This window comes from Caretta caretta, chromosome 3 (genome assembly GCF_965140235.1).
Source record: "Caretta caretta isolate rCarCar2 chromosome 3, rCarCar1.hap1, whole genome shotgun sequence".
NCBI lineage: Eukaryota > Metazoa > Chordata > Testudines > Cheloniidae > Caretta > Caretta caretta.
Window position 1 is genome coordinate 17,139,458 of NC_134208.1, and position 20,060 is coordinate 17,159,517.

The 20,060-nt window shown below is 41.5% G+C and overlaps 1 protein-coding gene across 2 annotated transcripts in view; it reads right to left on the reverse strand.

Annotated features, from left to right (window-relative positions):
- Positions 1-13,576: 13,576 nt before the first annotated feature.
- Positions 13,577-20,060, reverse strand: part of PTCHD4 (patched domain containing 4) — a 125,453-nt gene continuing 118,969 nt past the window's right edge. For both annotated transcript variants that reach the window (XM_048845672.2, XM_048845670.2), the window contains exon 3: positions 13,577-18,957. In XM_048845672.2, the coding sequence (XP_048701629.1) occupies positions 17,324-18,957 (1,634 nt within the window). In that variant the 3' untranslated portion in view covers positions 13,577-17,323. The remainder of the gene's footprint in view (positions 18,958-20,060) is intronic.

Sequence of the window (20,060 nt, forward strand, 5' to 3'; positions counted from 1 at the left end):
TTTTCAAAAGTGTTGTTGATTTCCATGGGATTTAGATACCTAGTCTGCGTAGGTGCTTTTGAAAATCCCATTAGGCACCAATCTGCTTCTTTAGGCACCTAAATAACCTTTGAAAATGTGTCCCCTGGATAACATTTGTAAACCTTGGCTGGAATATTTGGGGTAGTAATATTGCATGGGGATTTTTTATATTTCTGTAAACGCTTCAATTGACATTCAGTGAAACAATCTCTTCTTACGAGTTAGGGACAATCCTATTTTTATAGAAAACCTACATTTTGGGTGTCCCTTTTAACTACTAACTGCCAATAGAGCTATTGTGTTCTTCAGAGGAGTAAAAATAATAGCTTAAATTATTAAGAGCAAAAAGGCAAATTAATGCCGAGTAGATAAACATAATGACCAAAAGGGCATGGAAAAAGCACACTTGTTGAAGGCAATTTCTGTAAATCAACCCACTCTCTTTCTAAAAGAAAGAAAGGCCATTTCTATTAGATAATTAGGTAATGTATTAAATGTTTGAAAAAATATAGAATAAAAGTAGATATTAAACTCAAATAATAAAGATTTGCTACTTGACTATCTCTAGTTAGAAGTTAAATATTTATTAAACAAAGTCTTCCCCAGTACGTCAGCCAAAAATATCTTGATCTACTAAAAATTTGTTTGTAATCCAGGTTTGTACAAATTGAGTTCAAGTTTAGTTGTGCTCTTGTATGATATGTAATAGATGGAACTAGAAAATTTTAGAAAATTTGTACATCATCTCTGTTGCTAGAGGTGAATGGGAAACGTATGCCAGTGTATTACAGTTATAAATTCTAATTGGCTGTAGTAGCTAATTTAGTTTTCATATCAGGGTAAAGGATTTAAAAAAACAACTAATTTTGTCAGCCTGTAGGCATAGCACAGTACATTGGTGATCCTGGGTACAACACAGAACTGTTTTGTCTGTACATGTCAGCCCTTAAGTGCTAGACTCTCATTCAGTGCTCTAGCAGATCTTTGACAGACAGACAATGGTCTGATATATGCCTAATTGCCTGTGATTTAATGATAAATATAATAAAAATAGGGTTATCACTCCCAATTTATTTTAGTTTCTTGTAAACTTCTTAGGCTGCTTATAGATTTAAACTACTTCCCTGGATGTTGAGTGAATTTTCCTATGACTTCTACATTCGTAGCTTTACTAATCTTTTGTGTGCTAAGAAATCACAACTTTCTGAGTTGCTCTCCAAGAAATTATATGATTTAATTCCCCTCCTTTTAAGCCTACAGTAACACAGTGATATATACTTGTTGACAGTGTTACAAGAAAATATTGAGTAAATCAAGTACAGAATTTCTGAAACTACTGGAGTCCAGAGAATTTCTGTAAAGAGGAGATTTTACATTTTTCCAGCTACCCATTTTGATTAGTTGAGACATCGGAAAAGAGATGAGTAACTGCCATAAGCATAAGGATTTGCTCAAATTTAAAAATCACATCCTCTGACCTGTGCTGATACCTCTTTGTGTTTTGCTTTCTGCAGACATTGGAATGATCAAGTTTACCCACATATTTGTGCAACTTTGAAGTTTGCATGTGAGTATTTGCACTGAAAATAGCATTTATAAATGGGATGGGATTGAGACAAAAGGGTGATAAGGTTCCCAAAGCCCATTGCCAAAGCCCTGACCCAGAAACAATTAAGCAAAGCAGCCAAAGATTGGATTGGTCTGCACACATTTCATACAATTATTTTGTGTCAATGATTGGTGGTAGCAGAAAATTACATCCCAGTAGATGAAAGCATTTGATTAGTTAGGACAGTGCTTGATACAGCAGGGGGACATGAGTGATGCTCATCTCTTCAGAACACAGACACAATGTCAAGGCAGTTGGTGGGGTAACTAACCAACATACTATACATTTAGAATGTTAATTATCAAGTACTCACTGTGAAGTGTTTGCAACCATTTCATCTAGACAAAAATAATCCCTTGCACAATTCATTTTCAAGTAAATTTAAACATCAAAGAAAGCATGATCTGCTCACTATGAATTATTCTCTCAGCTTTACTACACATACCTGAAAACATTTACTTCTGTGATAGCAAATCAAGAAGAAACAGTGATATGGTTGTGATAGGGCTGCTACTTAGTTACATTGCATTTCATTTTTAGCCCCATAGTTTTGTTATTGATTGAGACCAAAACAGATCCCAATCACAATGAATCTCTAGCTGACTGGCTATAGGGTAACTGCTCATTTTTGTTAGCCACACTTAGTATCAATTAATAATCCAGCTACTTATAGTGCAATACATTCCTTAGGCCCTGATTCAACAAAACACAGAAGCACATGCTTTCATCCCATTGACTTCAATGAGACTTAAGCATGTGCTTAAGCGATTTGCTCATTCAGAGCCTCTTAAAGATTTTTACAGAGGTTCACTGATCACATTCAGTAAGTACATTAGTGAGTATAGTTAGGAGTAAATCATGTATATATTAGGATTTGATGGACTTTATTCCATATTTTGCCCTGATATGAATACGCCAAACTTTGACAAAGTTTAGATCAAGGGGCAAGTCCAAATATTATGCCTCAGGCCCTTTTCAAATACTGAATTAACTTGTGGCATAAAACTAGTGAAAGGTGCGTACATCAGAGCTTTTAGTTATGCATTTCAGCACCAAGCCATGTATTCCTATTCTTTTATAGTCTTGAGTCATACTAAACTATGTACAACAGAGTTTTGGTGCTAGGACGTGCCCTGTCAGCTGCTGTCTGTGGCATCCCTTCTAAGGATGCATAGAACACCTCGGGGGAAGGAGGAAAAGAGAAGCAGGTATGTTAATTCTGACTTGGTCCTGCAAGGTGCAAAGCGCTTCTGTGTGATGCTGAGCATCCTTGCAGGTTCAAGTCCCAAAGTTCCGTGATTTTGGAGCTGGGGGAACAATGCCACTGAGAACAGCTGTCCTGGTCACCTTCCCTCCCATCCCACTCCAACACCACAGAGTCCAGTTCCTGCAAAGCACACAATAAGGGAGGTCCTGTGGGGCCAGGGGAAATAGGTTACAATGCCCTGAACCTGGAACTCATGTCTTTTGTGCTGCTCCAGCAGGGATCTACCGGATTTTTAACCCCTTCAGCCAGGGATGGGATGGGAAGCTGTGGCCCTTAATATGGCTACGTGCAGCAAATGCAGTAGACTGCTAATACCATCCTGAGCATTTGCTGCAGATAGCACTGGGAAACAGAGAGGAGAGATATTTTACGATCACTTAGGATACCATTAGTGTTATGGGATTCCAACTGAATGTGATAAAATGCCATTGCAAACATGACACTCTGAAGATGTCATTTAAGGATTATAAATAACGCATGGCATACTACTCTGAGTATGAAAGTGTCTGGAAAAGGGGCAAATTCACTTAGCACACATAAGCAGAAAATGTGTGAGATTGAATCAGGTCTGGAAAGGTTTTAAGTCGTGTGACCCTAATTGAACTGATTCGGAGGGCAATTCCAGCTGCGCAGAGTGTAAAAAAAAAAAAATGAGTGTGTGGTATTTTTCCAGGCACTGGGTCTGTCTTTCCAAGCTCAGATAAGGTGAGTTATCCTGTTAACATCAGTGATTCAGAAATTGGCTTGCAGGGAACAGTTGATGGTATTTTATGGCTGTTTTCAGCCTGAGGGCTTGCCTATGCCTATGCATTGTTGCAGCTGAGCCAATGCAGTGCTTCAGTGTAGACGCTGCCTATGCCAACGAGAGGGGTTCTCCCATCACCGCAGGTCATCCACCTTCCTGAGAGGCTGCCTAAACAGGGACTTAGGTTGTTTTAACTATGTCGCTCAGAGGTGTGGGTTTTTCACAGCCCTGAGCAGCCTCGCTGGGTAAATCTAATTTTCTAATGTAGATCGGCTCTGAAATTGCATTGGTGTGTATCATCTGTACAGGAAGTATTCTGCCTGGCTCCCATGCAATGTAGCTTACACGCTCTCTAGAATATAAACTTGTTCAACACTTCTAGGACATGTCTACACCGCAGCGAGGAGGTGTGATTGCTGCACATGTAGATACAGATCAGCGCTAGCTTGCGTAACAACAGCAGTGCAGCCGCAGCACCACGGGTGGTGGCCACTCAAGTATGAACCCAGGGTCCTGGGTGGGCACAGCTAGCACATGCAGCTGTCCATGATGCTGCAGCTTCACTGTTATTGTTACTCAAGCTAGCTTTGAGCATTGTTTGGCTAGGTAGACCAAAGTTAGCTCTTGTATGTCTACACATGCTGCATTGCATCTTCCAATTGCACTGGAGACATACCCTTGCAGTGAAGCCCAGATCCAGCACAAACAAAGGTAACAAAAGTGCAAGTCATTTCTTGCCATATATTGGTACCTGCACTATACAGACCTTCACATTTCATTCTTATTCCTACCAATGCCCTAAGAATGGAGGTAAACTAGTTCTGAATTATCATGGTTGAAAACATGGTGCTCATCTAGACCTGATCGCACATCCAGCGGCACCGTCATCCACCCAGTGAAGTCAGTGGCAAAATCTCCATTCGTGCCAGCAGTGCAAGGTCAGGCACCTACTTCGTCATTTATATTTCAGTAACACCTAGAGGCCCCACCACTGCACAAACACAGAGCAAGGGTCAGTCCCTCCTCTGAAGAGTTAACAATGTAAATAGTCAAGACAGACAAAAAGCAGGAGGGGAAACAGAGGCAGAGAACAGAGAACTGACTTGCCAAAGCAGCTGATAAGTGTCAGAGCCAGGAAGATGAAGCCAGCCAAGACAGGGGTGATGCTGGTGGACAGAGGAAAGCACTTCAGAGAGTTTGCATCCAGGGTGAGGTTACTTTGGTTAACAATTCACACCCACAATTGGTCAATTCAGGTCATAGTTTAGGAGTGATCTTGTATTCCTTGCTTCCAGTATGATCTCACATAGAAGTGTCACAAAGTCAGTAATGCTTTCTACCATCTCCAGATGGCTAGGAGATTCCATCCCACCATGGAGGAGGATGAATTGGCCTCGGTTATATATATCTTTGTCATTTGCCATCTGGACTACAGCAATGTAATATACCTGGGCATGAAGCCAATAACACTTAGGAAACTCCAACTGCTACAGAATGCTGCAGCAAGTCTCCTAAGCAACACATCAGACCTGTCCTCCAACCTCTATGCTGGCTTCCCATAGAACACTGAGTCAAGTTCAAGTTTTTGGTCCTTATCTTCCAGATTCTCAATAGCCTGGACCCACAGCATATGCATTTTCCACTGAATGCATCCGATGACGTGAACTGTAGCTCATGAAAGCTTATGCTCAAATAAATTGGTTAGTCTCTAAGGTGCCACAAGTACTCCTTTTCTTTTTGTGAATACAGACTAACACGGCTGCTACTCTGAAACCTAGCATATGCAAAGACTACCTCAAGCTCCAGAATGAAGACTATAATTGACAACTCCATGCCTTCAGGCCCAATGGAACTTTCTACCATAAGAGAGAAGCTTATCTGTGCAGAAGAAAGAGCTTGCTCAGGGGTTAGTGGGAGACTGTGGAATGAACTCCCACAGGAACCATGGCCCCTCACAAACCTCATCATCTTCCACTCCAGGTGCAAGGCTCACTCCTTCAGTCTGCCACCTCTAATATAAACGTAGAGCAGCATGTGCATTTTAAAAAAACCAAAACTCTCCACTGCACACACAATTCTCCTCCTGGGGAGAGGATGAAGGAGAGAATGAATCGTACGAGGGCAGTATACAAACCTATATAGGATAGAATAGGAAGAGAGGTCCCTTCAGTCCCAATCCAGTGTCCTACCTCTCTTCAGTGGCTGTTTGTGGCTAGGAGACACTGTAAGATACATTCAAAGGTGCAAGATGGTTTCTGACATCATCCCATTTTCTGCATCACTGAAACTTCCCGGAACATTCATTCGGGGGGTGGGGGGCGGGATTTTCCACACTGGTGTTCTGCTGGCAGCTGAATTTGTTTGCAAAAATTAAGGCAAAGATCACTTTGACCATTTTTGAGTTACCGGAGAATTAAAAAAAGTACTGCCCCATTATAAGACTATTCTGTCCACCATATTTACATATTTTGAACAAGGCAATAACAAAAATAGCTGAAGTCTGAAATTTGGGAAGGATACACAGCTCACTCCTGCTGCCTTTGAAGTCTGTGGATGTTTTGATACTGACTTCAATGGAAGCAGTCAAACCCATATCCCATTTGTTTTAATGTTATATGCAATTGTATAAACACTTCTGAGCATGCTTATGAGGCCTCTGCTCAGATTGTTAATGGCAGCTAATGAAGCTCCTGTTCTTTGGTGATATCTCAGTGCACATCCAGCAGGGGTTGTCAAACACAGGAGTTACTGTCAGGATAGTTTACTTTAGGGTGATTGTAAATGTTTCATAGAAACTTACACAGAAAAATCCTCCAAGCCTCTTTGCTCCCTTGGCATCAAGGAAAAGAGAAAATAATTCATCCCATGATTTTGGGGATTATTTTTTTCTGGATCCTAGAGTATTGCAAACTTTTTCAACTTTCATTTAAAAAAAAGTTTATTTTCCATTGCAGAAATACAGCTTTCACTGTGGGCCCAATTTGACCATCCTTACCAATGGGATTACTCATGGAGTAAGATATTTTATACACCCTATCAACAAAGATCATGTTACCTTGTCCATCCCATCTGATAGAAAACCATTTCAAGTTAAACAACAAGAGTATCAAGGGCAGAAACTTTGGCCCACAACCTCATTGACTTCTGCTGAAGTGTGAATTTTGTAACCTAATTAAGAGCATGCAAATGCCAACATTAATAAGCACTGGACATTTCTTTCACCTTCAAGAATACATTAAATTCAAAAAATGAAGTTAATGAAAGTGTATATTTTTTGTCTGCTCAGTTAGAATCCATTTTGCTCTCCTGCCCAAAATCAGGAAAAGCAAAAATTAAGGATCTAAAACCAATATTAATGAAGATGCAGGCCAAAATCTTCAAACTTAAGGTCTAAACATACCTATTATTAATGCTTTTAATTCAAATAAAAAGTTTATTTTAAAGAAATGAACCTTCCTCTGCCATGTTTGCAACCAATAATATTTTGCAGAATTGTGGTAGTACATGAAAACCTAAAAGTGCAGCTGTCTACAGAGAAAAATGAGTTTCACTTGCTAGGTTTTCTTCTCCTTGCCCAAATTGATGGGAATGCTAAAATGAACAGACAGCATGAATAGTGAGAAGAAAATCAGATGTTTAACACAAATGGTTGCAAATGTAGTTATTTTGGCTGATCCTACGCTTACTGAAAACAACGATCAGGTCCACATCTTCAAAGGTATTTAGGTGGGAGTTAGTGGCCTAAATGCCTTTGAAAATCTGGGCCCCCACTGCAGGATCAATGCCTAATTGTTCATGCATTTGTTATTCGTAACTTCACTGGAAATTGGAGGAACAGTTTTCAGTTTATGGGAAATAATTTGTTTGTGTATTTGTTTCTTAAGGTGCTTTATTGGTCACCACAGTCACATGGTAATATTTTTTGGTCCCTGATAGATGACACAACAGTAGTACAACTAATAACTGATAACAACTACACAGAGGAGTGTATGAACATGGCTGAATGATTTTGACAAAACACTGCAGATTAAGGTGTTTATGTCCATCTATTTGTAACATAGACAAGGTCCTTTTGTTTTTGTTTTTTAAAAAAAGCATATACTTTTCACCCTTTCCGTGTCCCTTTAATTTTCATTATTTTATTTAATGTTAGTTTGTGTGAATTTAACGTTAGATGTTGTTAATTAATAGAATTGCTTAGGCTACAGGCAGTTTTACCATGCTGTGAATAAACACCTCACATCATAACTGTTCTTCTTTTTGCCCCATCAAACTGCCTCATTCCTGAAATCTGATTATTTTTTCTGAAATTATATCATAAGAATAACTGAGTTACAATGTAACAGAGTGCTCGGAGGTAGCAGGTAAGCCAGCACTTTGGTACCAATCAGTTTCCCTGGGGAAGGCTGACTGGGGATATGCAGCTAATTAGCTGATCAGGCTGGGCGGGCTGATGAACCGAGTAGCCTTCAGATGAGGGATATAAAAGAAAGCACAGGAAGGAAATGAGAGGGGAGGCTCTGGGTTAGCTGAGCCCCTATATGTTCTGAGGTCTTAAGGATGAGAGACGATTCCTCTCTGGTTCTGTGGGAGAAAAGTAAAGAGCAAGGAACATTGTAAAAACTTTACTGCACAAGACTATATAGGTGTTGGTGATGGGAATATAAATAAAGTCACATGAAGTTGCCACTTGCTGGAGAATCTGAGAGGTTTCTGGGGTACCAGTGGATGGGGATGGAGTGTACCCCCTTACATACGATCTTTTACTGAACCTGAAATTCTGTACCAAATATACTATGCTATTCAGTAAAAAGATATATTAATATTTGAATTCTCCCTTTCTTCAAATAGAAAGACACCTTATATTAACATACATTCCAGTTCTATTTGTGTCAGTGAGTGTCCTGTCCATATTTAATTTCTGCATGAATGAATGATTTCTCTACATTCTTAAAAGAAAACACAATTCACATTTTTTTGAAGGCAAATGTAGATCTCAGACTTAGGCAATGCAGAGAACTGAAACCTCCTCCCACACAACCTATCTGGTGAAGAGGGCATGTCAGGAACTGGAAGGGGCAAGTTTGGGTTAAGGAGGAATGTGCAAAGGGACTGTCTGAAATGCAATGTGCTCCGGCGATCTCCAGCTGCCATATGGTGCCGAGGAGACTATAGCCAGCAGGCCCAGTTTAGTTTGCTATATTCAGCCAGAATCTCTGCTGATGTAAATTTGAAGTCAATGCAACTGTGCCGGTTTACAGCAGCAGAACATTTGGCTCATTGACCAATAGGATATTTTAACAGCTCAAGGACAATTTTTAATATGCTAAGTAGTTTCTTTTTTTAAAATGTGAAATTATAGCTCCCACTCAGCAGGAAATGAAATCAAATTGATCAATTGAATGTTATATCATCATCAAATGCTAGGCTTACACCAAGGGGCACTGTTTTTTTCTTTTGGACTAAGATAAAGACCTTCTTCTTTTACAATTATTCCTATTAAAATGTCCACGCGGAGATTTAAATAGATATATCTACAGAGGCAGTTAATAATTTTTTATAGTTTGTCTCAAATGGCTCATACTAACTAGCTCTCAGTGCTTTTCCTTAGCAGTTCTCAAAACAATATACAATGGAGGTTAGTATCATTATCCCCATTTTACAGCTGGGAAAACTGGGGCATAGAGAGGGGAAATGACTTGCCCAGGGTCACCCAGCAGGACAGGTCTCCTGAATTCTAGTCTAGTAGCCTATTCACTAAGTCAAATTTCCCCTTCTGGACCAGCAAACCTGTTATTAATGTTATCTCACAAAACCCATGCTAATCTTGTCATTGCGTTAGTACACCCTGGCCCAATACAAGTCCAGCAAGGATACATTATGCTGCACACTTAGTACTGCCTAGGAGCTATTGAAGACGCATCTTACAAATAATGGGGACATCATTATAAGTCACCTTTTATAAAGCACTGCCTTGGGCAGACGCGGGGGGGGGGTCAACATTAAAAAGCCTGTTGTGGAGGTGGCATTCATGCTTCTGTAGTTAAAGCGGTGTCTGCATTTCCATGACAAACCTCTACTTCTAGAAATGCATAAATCAGCTGTAAAAATGGGCTCAGGCTTGAAACTTGGCACCAAATGTCCTAGCTGGCTGCAATTACTTTTGAGAAATTCGAAGAAAAAGTCGTTGTTTTTTTCTCTGAGGTATAAAGACGCAGAAAGAATGGAAGTTTGGGGGTTGCTGAACATTTTTCTGTGCTTTTTAAAAACAAAACCCATTTCTGTTTGAAGGGAATTTTGTAGCCTATTGGACACTGGGGTGAGAAAACCTGGATTTGTGCTGGAAATGGCCCACCTTGATTATCATACACATTGTAAAGAGAGTGGTCACTTTGGATGGGCTATTACCAGCAGGAGAGTGAGTTTGTGTGTGGGGGGCGGAGGATGAGAAAACCTGGATTTGTGCTGGAAATGGCCCAACTTGATTATCATACACATTGTAAGGAGAGTGATCACTTTAGATAAGCTATTACCAGCAGGAGAGTGGGGTGGGAGGAGGTATTGTTTCATGGTCTCTGTGTATATAATGTCTTCTGTAGTTTCCACAGTATGCATCCGATGAAGTGAGCTGTAGCTCACGAAAGCTTATGCTCAAATAAATTGGTTAGTCTCTAAGGTGCCACAAGTACTCCTTTTCTTTTTGCGAATACAGACTAACACGGCTGTTCCTCTGAAACCTATGATGTGAGCTAGTGACTTTGGGCCACATTTCTGCCCTTTGCTGGATCCACTCTCCCTCATTTACTTTAGTGGGGCTGGGAATAGGAGAATTTAGCTCATTATTATTATTTGAATGACTGTAGCACCTAGGTACCCTAGTCATGGACCACATGCTAGGCACTGTACCAATACAGAACAAAAAAGACTCCCCGGCAGGGAGAGAGGTGGACTGAGAGCTCGGGGAGGGCAGCCGTGCTTCCAGCAGGGTGTGGGGGGGACAGCTGTGCTCCCAGCAGGGTACTGAGAACCCGGGGGGACAGCCCCTGTGCTTCCAGCAGGAAGCCAAGAGCCTTGGGGGCAGCACCCAGGCTTCTGGCAGGGAGTCTAGTTGCAGCCGGGCTTCCAGCAGGAAATGGGGAGCCGGGAGCCAAAGGGGTAGCCTGGCTGGGAGTGGGGAGTTGGGCAGGCGCAGCCCGGCTCTGAGCGGGGAGCTGAGAGCCTAAAGGCAATTCAGCTCCTGGGGGGAGCTGTACGCAGAGCTGAAGGCTCAGGCTCTCAACCTCCTCCCCCTTTAAGTTGGTGGAAGTGCTCCTGGTGAGGATGTGCACCATCCACAGAAGAAGGGCAGTGTGGCCATGAACCACCACAGTAATTACTGCCATGGCTGTAAGTTGACCTAACATAGGTCGACTTAACTTTTGAGTGTAGGCGTGTCCTTAATGTTTTGAAATCTGAACTGGAGAGGTGGGGGGAAGGGAAAGGGGCATGGCAGGGGAAAGAAGCCTAGCCTTAAAGGGCAAATGGCCTCAGGGAGAGGCCAGTAAAAACGTCTGCTCCTCCACTGGGGTGGCAGAGAGAAAATGGGAACACTTCTATATACATGTTACTAGGGGGAGTTGGTTTTCGCACAGGGGAGAACAAAGAAAGAGAGCAAAGATGAACTCCAGCACTCCACCTTGACCGGGGCCGGCTTCAGGCACCAGCGTTCCAAGCAGGTGCTTGGGGCGGCCCTGTGAAAGGGGCGGCAGAGTTTCCACGGCAGCGGCAATTCGGCAGCAGCTTCTCCCTCTCTTGCTGTCCGCGGCGGCAATCAGCGGTGACTGTTTATTTCACTGCTTGGGGAGGCAAAAACGGTCGAGCCGGCCCTGTCCTGGACTGCTAGATTTAGGCAGAACACCCAGTTAGACTGTTGGCCAGAGCAGAAGATCTGTACATTGGAACTAAAATAAGGTTGACACTGTGGTCTATGGCAGCACTGTGCGCTGCTCCATGGGGAATGTAAATCTGGGTCTTGAGTTTGGTTCTTTGCTTCCTACTCCAGGAAGGGCAAGGGGTGTGTGTATCATGAACAGGGGCACCAGGGGACAGTATGCTTAGCCTCTGGGGGGGGAGGGGAGACTTTCCCAGGGCTTCCCAGAACCTCCTTCCAACTGACTGAAGTTTCAGAACCAAGAGGCTCTGGGAAAAGCTGTAGCCAGCCCTGTTTTCTGTCAGGAGGGGTGGGATGTATAGGGGCTCTGATGTGGGAAATAGAAGACATCTTGAAGGACATGCCTAAAAAATCCCAAAGACCCCCCCCCCTTGTGAAGTGCTGAATGCGTCCTGTGAGCTGCTAAGTGCTCTGCGCTCCCAGTAACTTCAATGGGAGTTGCAGACACTCAGCACCTTGTACTTATTTTTCAGCACCCAAAAGCGTTTATGATGATGGTGCTTAAAATGGGGATTTGCTGGATACAAATGCAGCATTTTCTAGTCTGCACACTCAGTTTAATGTGTATTCCATATGGACCCTTCTTAATACAGGGAGAAATGCTGGCTGTCCTTTCCAAGAGTGTGTGCAGTCCAAGATAGAGCTATAATGACATGTTCCTGTTCCAAAGGGAGACTAGGTTGCAGAGAGCCTGCATGGGGTGGGGGACTCTGTCACCCCTTGTTCTGAAGTGTTCCTCTATCTAGGGCAATTGTGTGGGTATTTTGGGTGATGGATGAGCTGGGGGGAAAGGACAAGATGCTTCTGTTCTCCCAAAAAGCTTGTATAGCTCCTCTCTTCAAAATCCTCTTACTGGGTGAGATGGGATAGATCAGGATTTAGCCTTAAAGTGGCCATATTCCCATTATATGATGGCATTGCAGGACCTAGGTTATATGTCACATGACATGCTTCACACATATTCTAGTTCTCCCTTAACTCTGAATTTCCTCCCTAGTGATATTTTATTGTTTTGTGTCAGAGCCTTAACTTTCTTCCCATACATTTGGTTTTGGGTAGATGAAGAATAATTTTCCCCTCTCATCATGTTGTGGTGCCTTTTCCTAGCACTGCTTCCTAGCTTTGCTCACGAGGGGCTGAACCTTAGTTGGCCTTAGTACCCACAGGGACATCAGTGGGAACTAGAAGCACTCAGGACCTTGCTCTGTTTTGAATCTGTATAACCTAAAAACAATTAAGCAGTAAACCAAACAACCTAATATTATAATTAATAGTAATGTACTAAATTGAATAGTTCAGGAAATATATAGAGATTATATCAAACAGATTTTGTGTTGTACCTCCTTAAAGACAATGGGATCTTAGTTCAATATGGAGTAACTCCACTGAAGTTGATGAAGTTACTAGGGTTGCCAGGTGTCCGATTTTAAGGGGACCTGTACAGTCTCTGGTCGGAAGTATTGACTGGACACCAGAAGTCTGGTTACCACAATTCTGATGTTGCCCCCCACCCCCCACACACACACACTCAGCCAGCCCAAAGCCCCTTTAAAACCCGAGCACTAGTCCCAGAGCTGGAGGGACCCCAGCTGTTAGTCCTGGCTGGGTTGCAGAAAAGACATATCCTTTCCCCCTACATGGGCCGCTCCCAGGGCTGGGTCAGACCCACCTCCGGGAACCTCCCCCTGCTGCAGAAATCTCCGCCCCCTGCTTCCTGCCCTCATCACTCCTTGCAAACTCTTTGCCTCTGAGCCGCTGCTGGACAGAGCAGGAGAGACATGGTCTTCCTCTTCTCTTTTTGGTGAGTTGAGCCTTTGGTTGAGGGTGGTTCAAGGAAAGAGCAAACGTAACAGCCGCTCATGTGCTGGGAAACTCCCCTTGCTAGTCCCAGCAGCTCATAGTTGTTTTGCTTTGCTGGGGGGGGGGGGGGGGGGGAATTGTTAAAGGAAGCCTCTGAACTTTCAATATGAAGCCATTCTATCAAAGTGGCATTTCAGGGCAGGATATTGTGGAAAATGAAGGGCTGGAGCCCCTTCCAGGTGCTTGGGCTCTGCCCTGGAACACAAGTGCTGCTAAAAATGGAAGGGTTTGTTTGGTCTGAAGCGTACGCCAACAATGGCAAGTCAAAACCAGTTTCCCTTCTCCCCATGGCCCCCCTCATCCATCCCATTTGTAATTGTCTCTTGCTAGTATCTCCACTGTGGCTGGCAAGTCCATGTTGTGCCTGTTTGACAATGTATATGCTGGTAAGTATTTGGGGAAGAAAATTTTGACCACAGCTGTAGTGTCCAGTTTTGAGAGATTGGAAAGTTAGCAACCCTAGGAGTTACACCTGAGTCACACTGTGTAATTTAAGAACAGAATATGGTACTGAGATGGAAAAATAGCTGATCAAATGATACTGAACTACTGTATTGCGTATACATTCCTATTTTTCCCCACTAAAGAAAATGTAAGCGTCTAGGATGCACATATAAACCCGGATAAGCATAAAAGGTTGGTGGGTAATTTCCTAAAGAGAAATAGTATGGAATAAAAAGATGAGAATAATAACCCTGAAAACAGTATCTTGAAAATCTATTTAGTATCAATAAAATTATGCATGCAAAATGCCATGCATTCATACCTATTTTGGCCCTAAAAATTGTTACTCTATCAAGTAATAATTTATGAAATACCCAGTTCTGGACCTAGGGTTAATCCCGTAGTTCAAACATAAGTGATCAAGGATTAGATTAGCTGGAATGGGAAAGTGCAAGGGGTAATTACAAAATGAAAAATGTCCTCATCACAACCTCCCGAACAGTTCTGCATAAAGGCAGCAAAATGTTAAAGGCCAAAGTCTGATCTTAGCTACGCTGGAGAATTTGGCTCTATGTTTAAATGGTGGAAAGACAAATTTCCAAAGTTTTCTCCTTTTCTCTTCCACAAGGTACCTAGAAATGTTTATGAGAATGCAAAATGTTGTTCACTTTAATACAATTAATGCCTTTTTTAAAAGGAGGGAATAATTAGGACACTCTTCCTGACAGAAGGGATGAACACTTGCAGTTTTCACAGTGAGAGACCTGCATTTTTGGAGGGAACATCCAAAAATGTCCCCCAAATGTCACACTTGTTCCTTAGAGGTTCAGGTTTAGTGGGGAAAGACTGCCAGGTACTGGTGAATTTTCTTTTAAGGACTGGAAACTACACATCTTAAAGGTACAGACTGAAGTCAGTAATGCCCTGCAATTAAAGATGGGTCCAAACCAAAACCTAATATTCCCACCATCCAAACTTTAGTAGAGGTTTTTATCTGGATCTCAACTTGTGCAGATGGCCCCAATGTCTTTATATCTTGGGCCAAACCATGGGTCTAGGTGCTCCTGAACTTTGCATATGGTCTCATTTGCAATTTGGACCCATCTCTTTTTTGTACCATAAGGCCCACGATTCCTCAAGTCCTGCTGCAGGCAAGAACTGCTATTGTTTTAATGGGAGTTTTGCCTATGTATAGAATATAGAGGTTGGGCCAATGTTTAGCAAATGGTAATGGAAACCTCAGAAAAACAAAGAGGGGAAGGGAAAATTGCATTCCCTGGCCAGAGATGCAGTTAATGAACTTTCAGAACCAGGGAACAGATGGCTTTTTGAGGGTAAGTGGAATTTCCCAGATTCCCTCTAAACATAAATCAGTGCAGGAAGGGAAGACAGGCATCAGGGAACAGAGAATAAGCTTCTTGTAGAAAGCCTATTAGAGAAATATGTGAACGCATGCTCATCAGTAACTCTCTTTGCAGATCGACACTAAAATCTAGAGTAAGCCAACCATGAACACAAATATGTGCAAGTGTATCACAATTCCAGAGGTAAACAGCTCAGACATCTTTTAAAGGAATCCTAAAGTGGACATAACAAACATTCCCTATAAACATTTCATCTATATACTGTCCAGACAGATCCCATATATTCAGGAAGCCGTCACTCATTGATGAGACAAGGTGGATGAGGTAATATCTTTTATTGAACCAACTTCTGTTGGTGAGAGAGACAGGCTTTCAAGCTTACACAGAGCTCTTAAGCTTGTCACTCTCACCAACAGAAGTTGGTTCCAATAAAGGATAGTACCTCATCACCTTGACTCTCTAATATCCTGGGACTGACACAGCTACAACAACACCGTATATCACTCCTTGACGTGAAGCTAGATTGCACTTAAGAGCGTATAAAACAAGCCCTTTTAAAACACTGTTTGAGATGGGAGACATACATGACATAACTGGGTTCAGAATTTGGCCTTAAGTGTTAACTTAATAACTGGCTAAGTCTCTTTTCGTTCTTTTTCTTGAGCTTCTAAGCTGTATAGTTTACAAAGCAGGGAAGGTCATACTGTAATACTTTATGGCATAATTCTAGTGTCATGCATTAAGTGCAGATTTACTACCTTCTATTAAATTTCAACAGCCATAACAAAGCTTGATGTTGCAGACATTCAATCAGACACGCAAATATTTAGTAATAATAATAATCAACACTCCCCCAAGGGGCTGATCTGGCTCTTTACAGCTAGAAGTTCATTCAGTCTCACTCAAACATTAAAACATTCTTTTTTGCAGATTGTAAAAAGCATAGTCTACTGATCATTTTACTAACGGAAGTAGAGAACCCCATGTCCTGTAGCATATTGCAGAGACCAGCAAATAGGTACCTTTGGATCTTGAACCAAATATAGAAGCCAATATAGTGCATGCTCCAGAACTGATTCAACCACAGCATGATCACATCACTGAGTCTACAGTATGTGGTCTGTCGTTACATCTAAAGCTCCTGCTTGATTAATATTTGGCATTTAATGTTAACACTGAGAACTTAGGAATCTAGAGGCTAACACTGCAGTAATTTCAATTACCATTGTAGTGGTAATGGCCTGGGTTAGTTTTACAAGATCTGTTAATGGAAGGGGAATTCCAGAATTCACAGGTATCAAAATATATTTATACTAATAACCGTCAGTTATGAGGTCCTTGATAACCACATTGGGAGAAAGGTCAAATGTCAGTTTTCAAGAAACCAAGCTTTGAGTTTCCAAATGGCCTACACTTATTTCCTCTTCCATATACCCATATATCCAGTACCTGTATCACATGGCAGTATAGCTTTACCATCGGAATTAATGATAATGTTTTAACTGTGGTATATAGTTACACATTGTATATGCAAGTTGGGAAGTACTTTGGCTGAGATTGATTTAAATATCTACTTCCCAAGTGCATAGGTTTACTTTAACCAACCCGCTTAAGAAAAGCAATACGAAAAATATGGCATTTTTACTCTCCCCTACATTTCTTCTTTATTTTTTCTCGTTTGAAACCCTTGTTGCTTTTTGCAGGGCAACTTTATCAAACCATCCTAGCATACACTATTTTCTTCTTGATAACTCTTCCCCTCCCCAACTTCAGTGTTACACGGGGCAGATTGAACAATTCATATTTAGAGATAGAGTTTTAAATTCAAGACCACTTGAAGGCCCATAGACACTTCCTTAGTGGAGAATGAGAATTCAAAGACATTTTTTTAGATTATTTTCACTTTTGTTAGTTTGTTTAAATGAGTTCACCTTGATGTGTCATGAAATACCCCTTCTTGGTCTTCGTTTTCCTTGTTACACCTGGCCAGCGCAAGCAGCTGAGATCTTTTCTCTACTTTCCCTGCATCTCTGTGCAACGCTTTGTAATATATTGCTATCTGTATTATTTTTTTCTAAGCCTTTCAGACTGCTGTTACATGATCAGGATTCTCCTGAATTTCTATGCATTCAATCTCTTCCCGCTCCTTCCTTTTGGCCCGTTTCTTTTTCTTGTGGTGCTTTTTGGAGGGTGGGAAAAAAGTTAGGAAGACGGGTAAAATAACAAAACAGTGCAGTAGTGTGCAACTGCTGGTGAGCAGCAAGCATTTGAACAGTGTGAAGGTCAAGTTTGAAGGCACAAAGAGAAGGGGGACCAACCCAATAAGAAAAGAAGTAACATTTTGCAAAATGGCTGTCCCGTGCTCTTGGAGGGAGTTTTTTATACACTGAGTTCGGGTGTGCTCAGTTGCTAGTACAAATGTGTAAAGCAGGGGTGCACAGTGATCTATGGCAAAATTCAAAGTGTAGATAAGGCACAGTATAGAAATACAATCCATGTCTACATTCCATAAAGTCATCAAGCCTAGGACACCCAACTCTATTGAGGTGACACTGAGAATTAACCAGAAGTTTCCCAAAGGATGAATAACCAGGAAAAAGGTCAGTATTAACACCAGCAGGATGCCGAAGCCAGAAATCAGGACAGGCATAGTTACTGATAAACCATAGTGGTCCATGAAAACAAAGGTAGGATTGAACACGATGAATTTGATGCTCTGTATTAGAGATAGTGGCCTTAACTTCTCCAGCAATTCCACCACCTCCCTTTGTGTGTTTTCACTAGTCCTGGCCACCAGATACATGCGGGAAGCAATGATGTTGTTCTCGTCTCCAGCCTTGGAGAAAATTATGTCATTTTTGAAGTGCTGGAATTCGGATTTTTTTAAAAAGGAGCTCTGGAGGATGCTGATAAAGTCACTTTTGTTGGTGGTGCTGATGTTGCCAACTCTCAGGTACTGATAGTATTGTTCAATCCAGGACACTGTATTGAAACCATGGCTCAGTGTTTTTAAGTCTTCTTGCACAGTGCCATTCCAATATTCAAGAGGTTCATAGATGTAGAATCCTATCACAGGACTGTAGTTGCTGAAATACTTCTGCTGAATGAGGGCATAGGAGACGCTTGGAGACTCACTGGCTAGGAGGTTGATGATGTTGGCCCCCTCACTGATCTGTAAGCATCCCATAAAGGAGAAAGAGGCATAAATGAGATACAGTATCACTACAAATGGCTTGACGTAGATGTTAGTAATCCATTCATTGTAATGCTCTCGTAGGAAATGCTGGATGAAGTGATTCTGGTAGGGGTCAGTCTCATGATGAGAAGTGTGCTGATGGCCGTCGCTCATCATGGTTTGGAACCACATAGGTTTCCTTTCCAGGTATTCTGCTGAAGGGATTTTACAACAGAAGATACTGTGGTAACGGTTCTGCTCCAACTGCCCAGCAAAGACCAAGCAAGAGCCAAAGAAGGAGAAGATATAGAAGTAGTTCAACAGGATGGAGATGCACATGTTCTGGCAGAAAACTTTCACAGCCTCGATGTTGGTGAAAGGACTGGCACCCATGCCAAAGGCTATGAAATACAAGGAACTCGTCATTGTATAGGAGACCATGACATCGGAATAGGTATCTGCTACCCTATCCTTGAATGGAAGGTTCTCTCTGGTTCTGCGCCATCCTGAAAGAAGTTCAAACACTCCCTTGGTTCCATGACCTAAAACAATAACAATAACAACGTATAAACACAGGGTTCCACTTTTCATTCTGCAACGTTCATGTGAACTTTTGGCAACTACGTTTTATTAAACAGACTTTTAAAAAAAACATTTGTATCATTTTACTAGTTAAATACAAATAAAATTTTCAGATCTGTAGGTCCAAAGTTAGACACTTTAATCATAGTTAGGTACCTAAATAAGCTGTCTGATATTCAGAGGGGCTGCTTGCCCAGCACCTCAGATAGGAGCTGATCCAATGCCCTTTGCAGAGAATGCAAAGACTTGGGCTCAAAACAAAGTGAATTGTTTAGCTGCCTAAATATGGATTTAGGTTGCCTATCTTGAAGTGTCAGAGCTTAAAAATGTTTTTTCAAATAATTATATATATATATATATACATGCACATACATTTTCTCCTTGTCTACACTTCTTTCTCTCTCTCTCTCTCTCTCTCTCTGCTATTAGGGACTGACCCTGTCAGGTAACGAGTGCCCTCAGTTCCCATGGGAGCTGAGAGCACTCAGCACACAGTAGGAGGTGCTCCAAACCTCACAAGAACAGGTTCTTATTTATTGTTTAATCATGGGATGCATTTTGGGGTACATTTTGTATTGAACATGGAAGGTCATTCCAGCTGTGCTCCTGGCAACCTTGGTTACTGAATATCGTCAGAGTTCTGGGATTCCCCAGCTATCAAATTTTGGCACAAATTGTTTGGCTAAGATTTAATTATTGTTTTTAAATGACATCTTTAGTGAATCAGGTTAGAAAAAGTTTTTTTTCTCTGTGGAAATTGTCAACATTTTGTTCAAAAAAGCAAAAACCTGAATGCAAATGGTTTCTTTTCTTTTCTTTTTCTTTTTTGGATGAAAAGTGATAAAAATTCCAGTGAATGTCTGAAATAAAATGTCAATTTTGGAGCTTTTGGTTTTCCAGAATTAATTAACATTTTTGGGGGAAAGCAGACACTTATTGTGAACATTTTAGTTCAGTCAAAAACTCAATATTCTGCTGAAAACAATTTTGATGGAAAATTTTTGACCAGCCCTAAATCTTTAGCTGTCACTGTAGTGAAGAGAAACTTCCACACACAAATTGA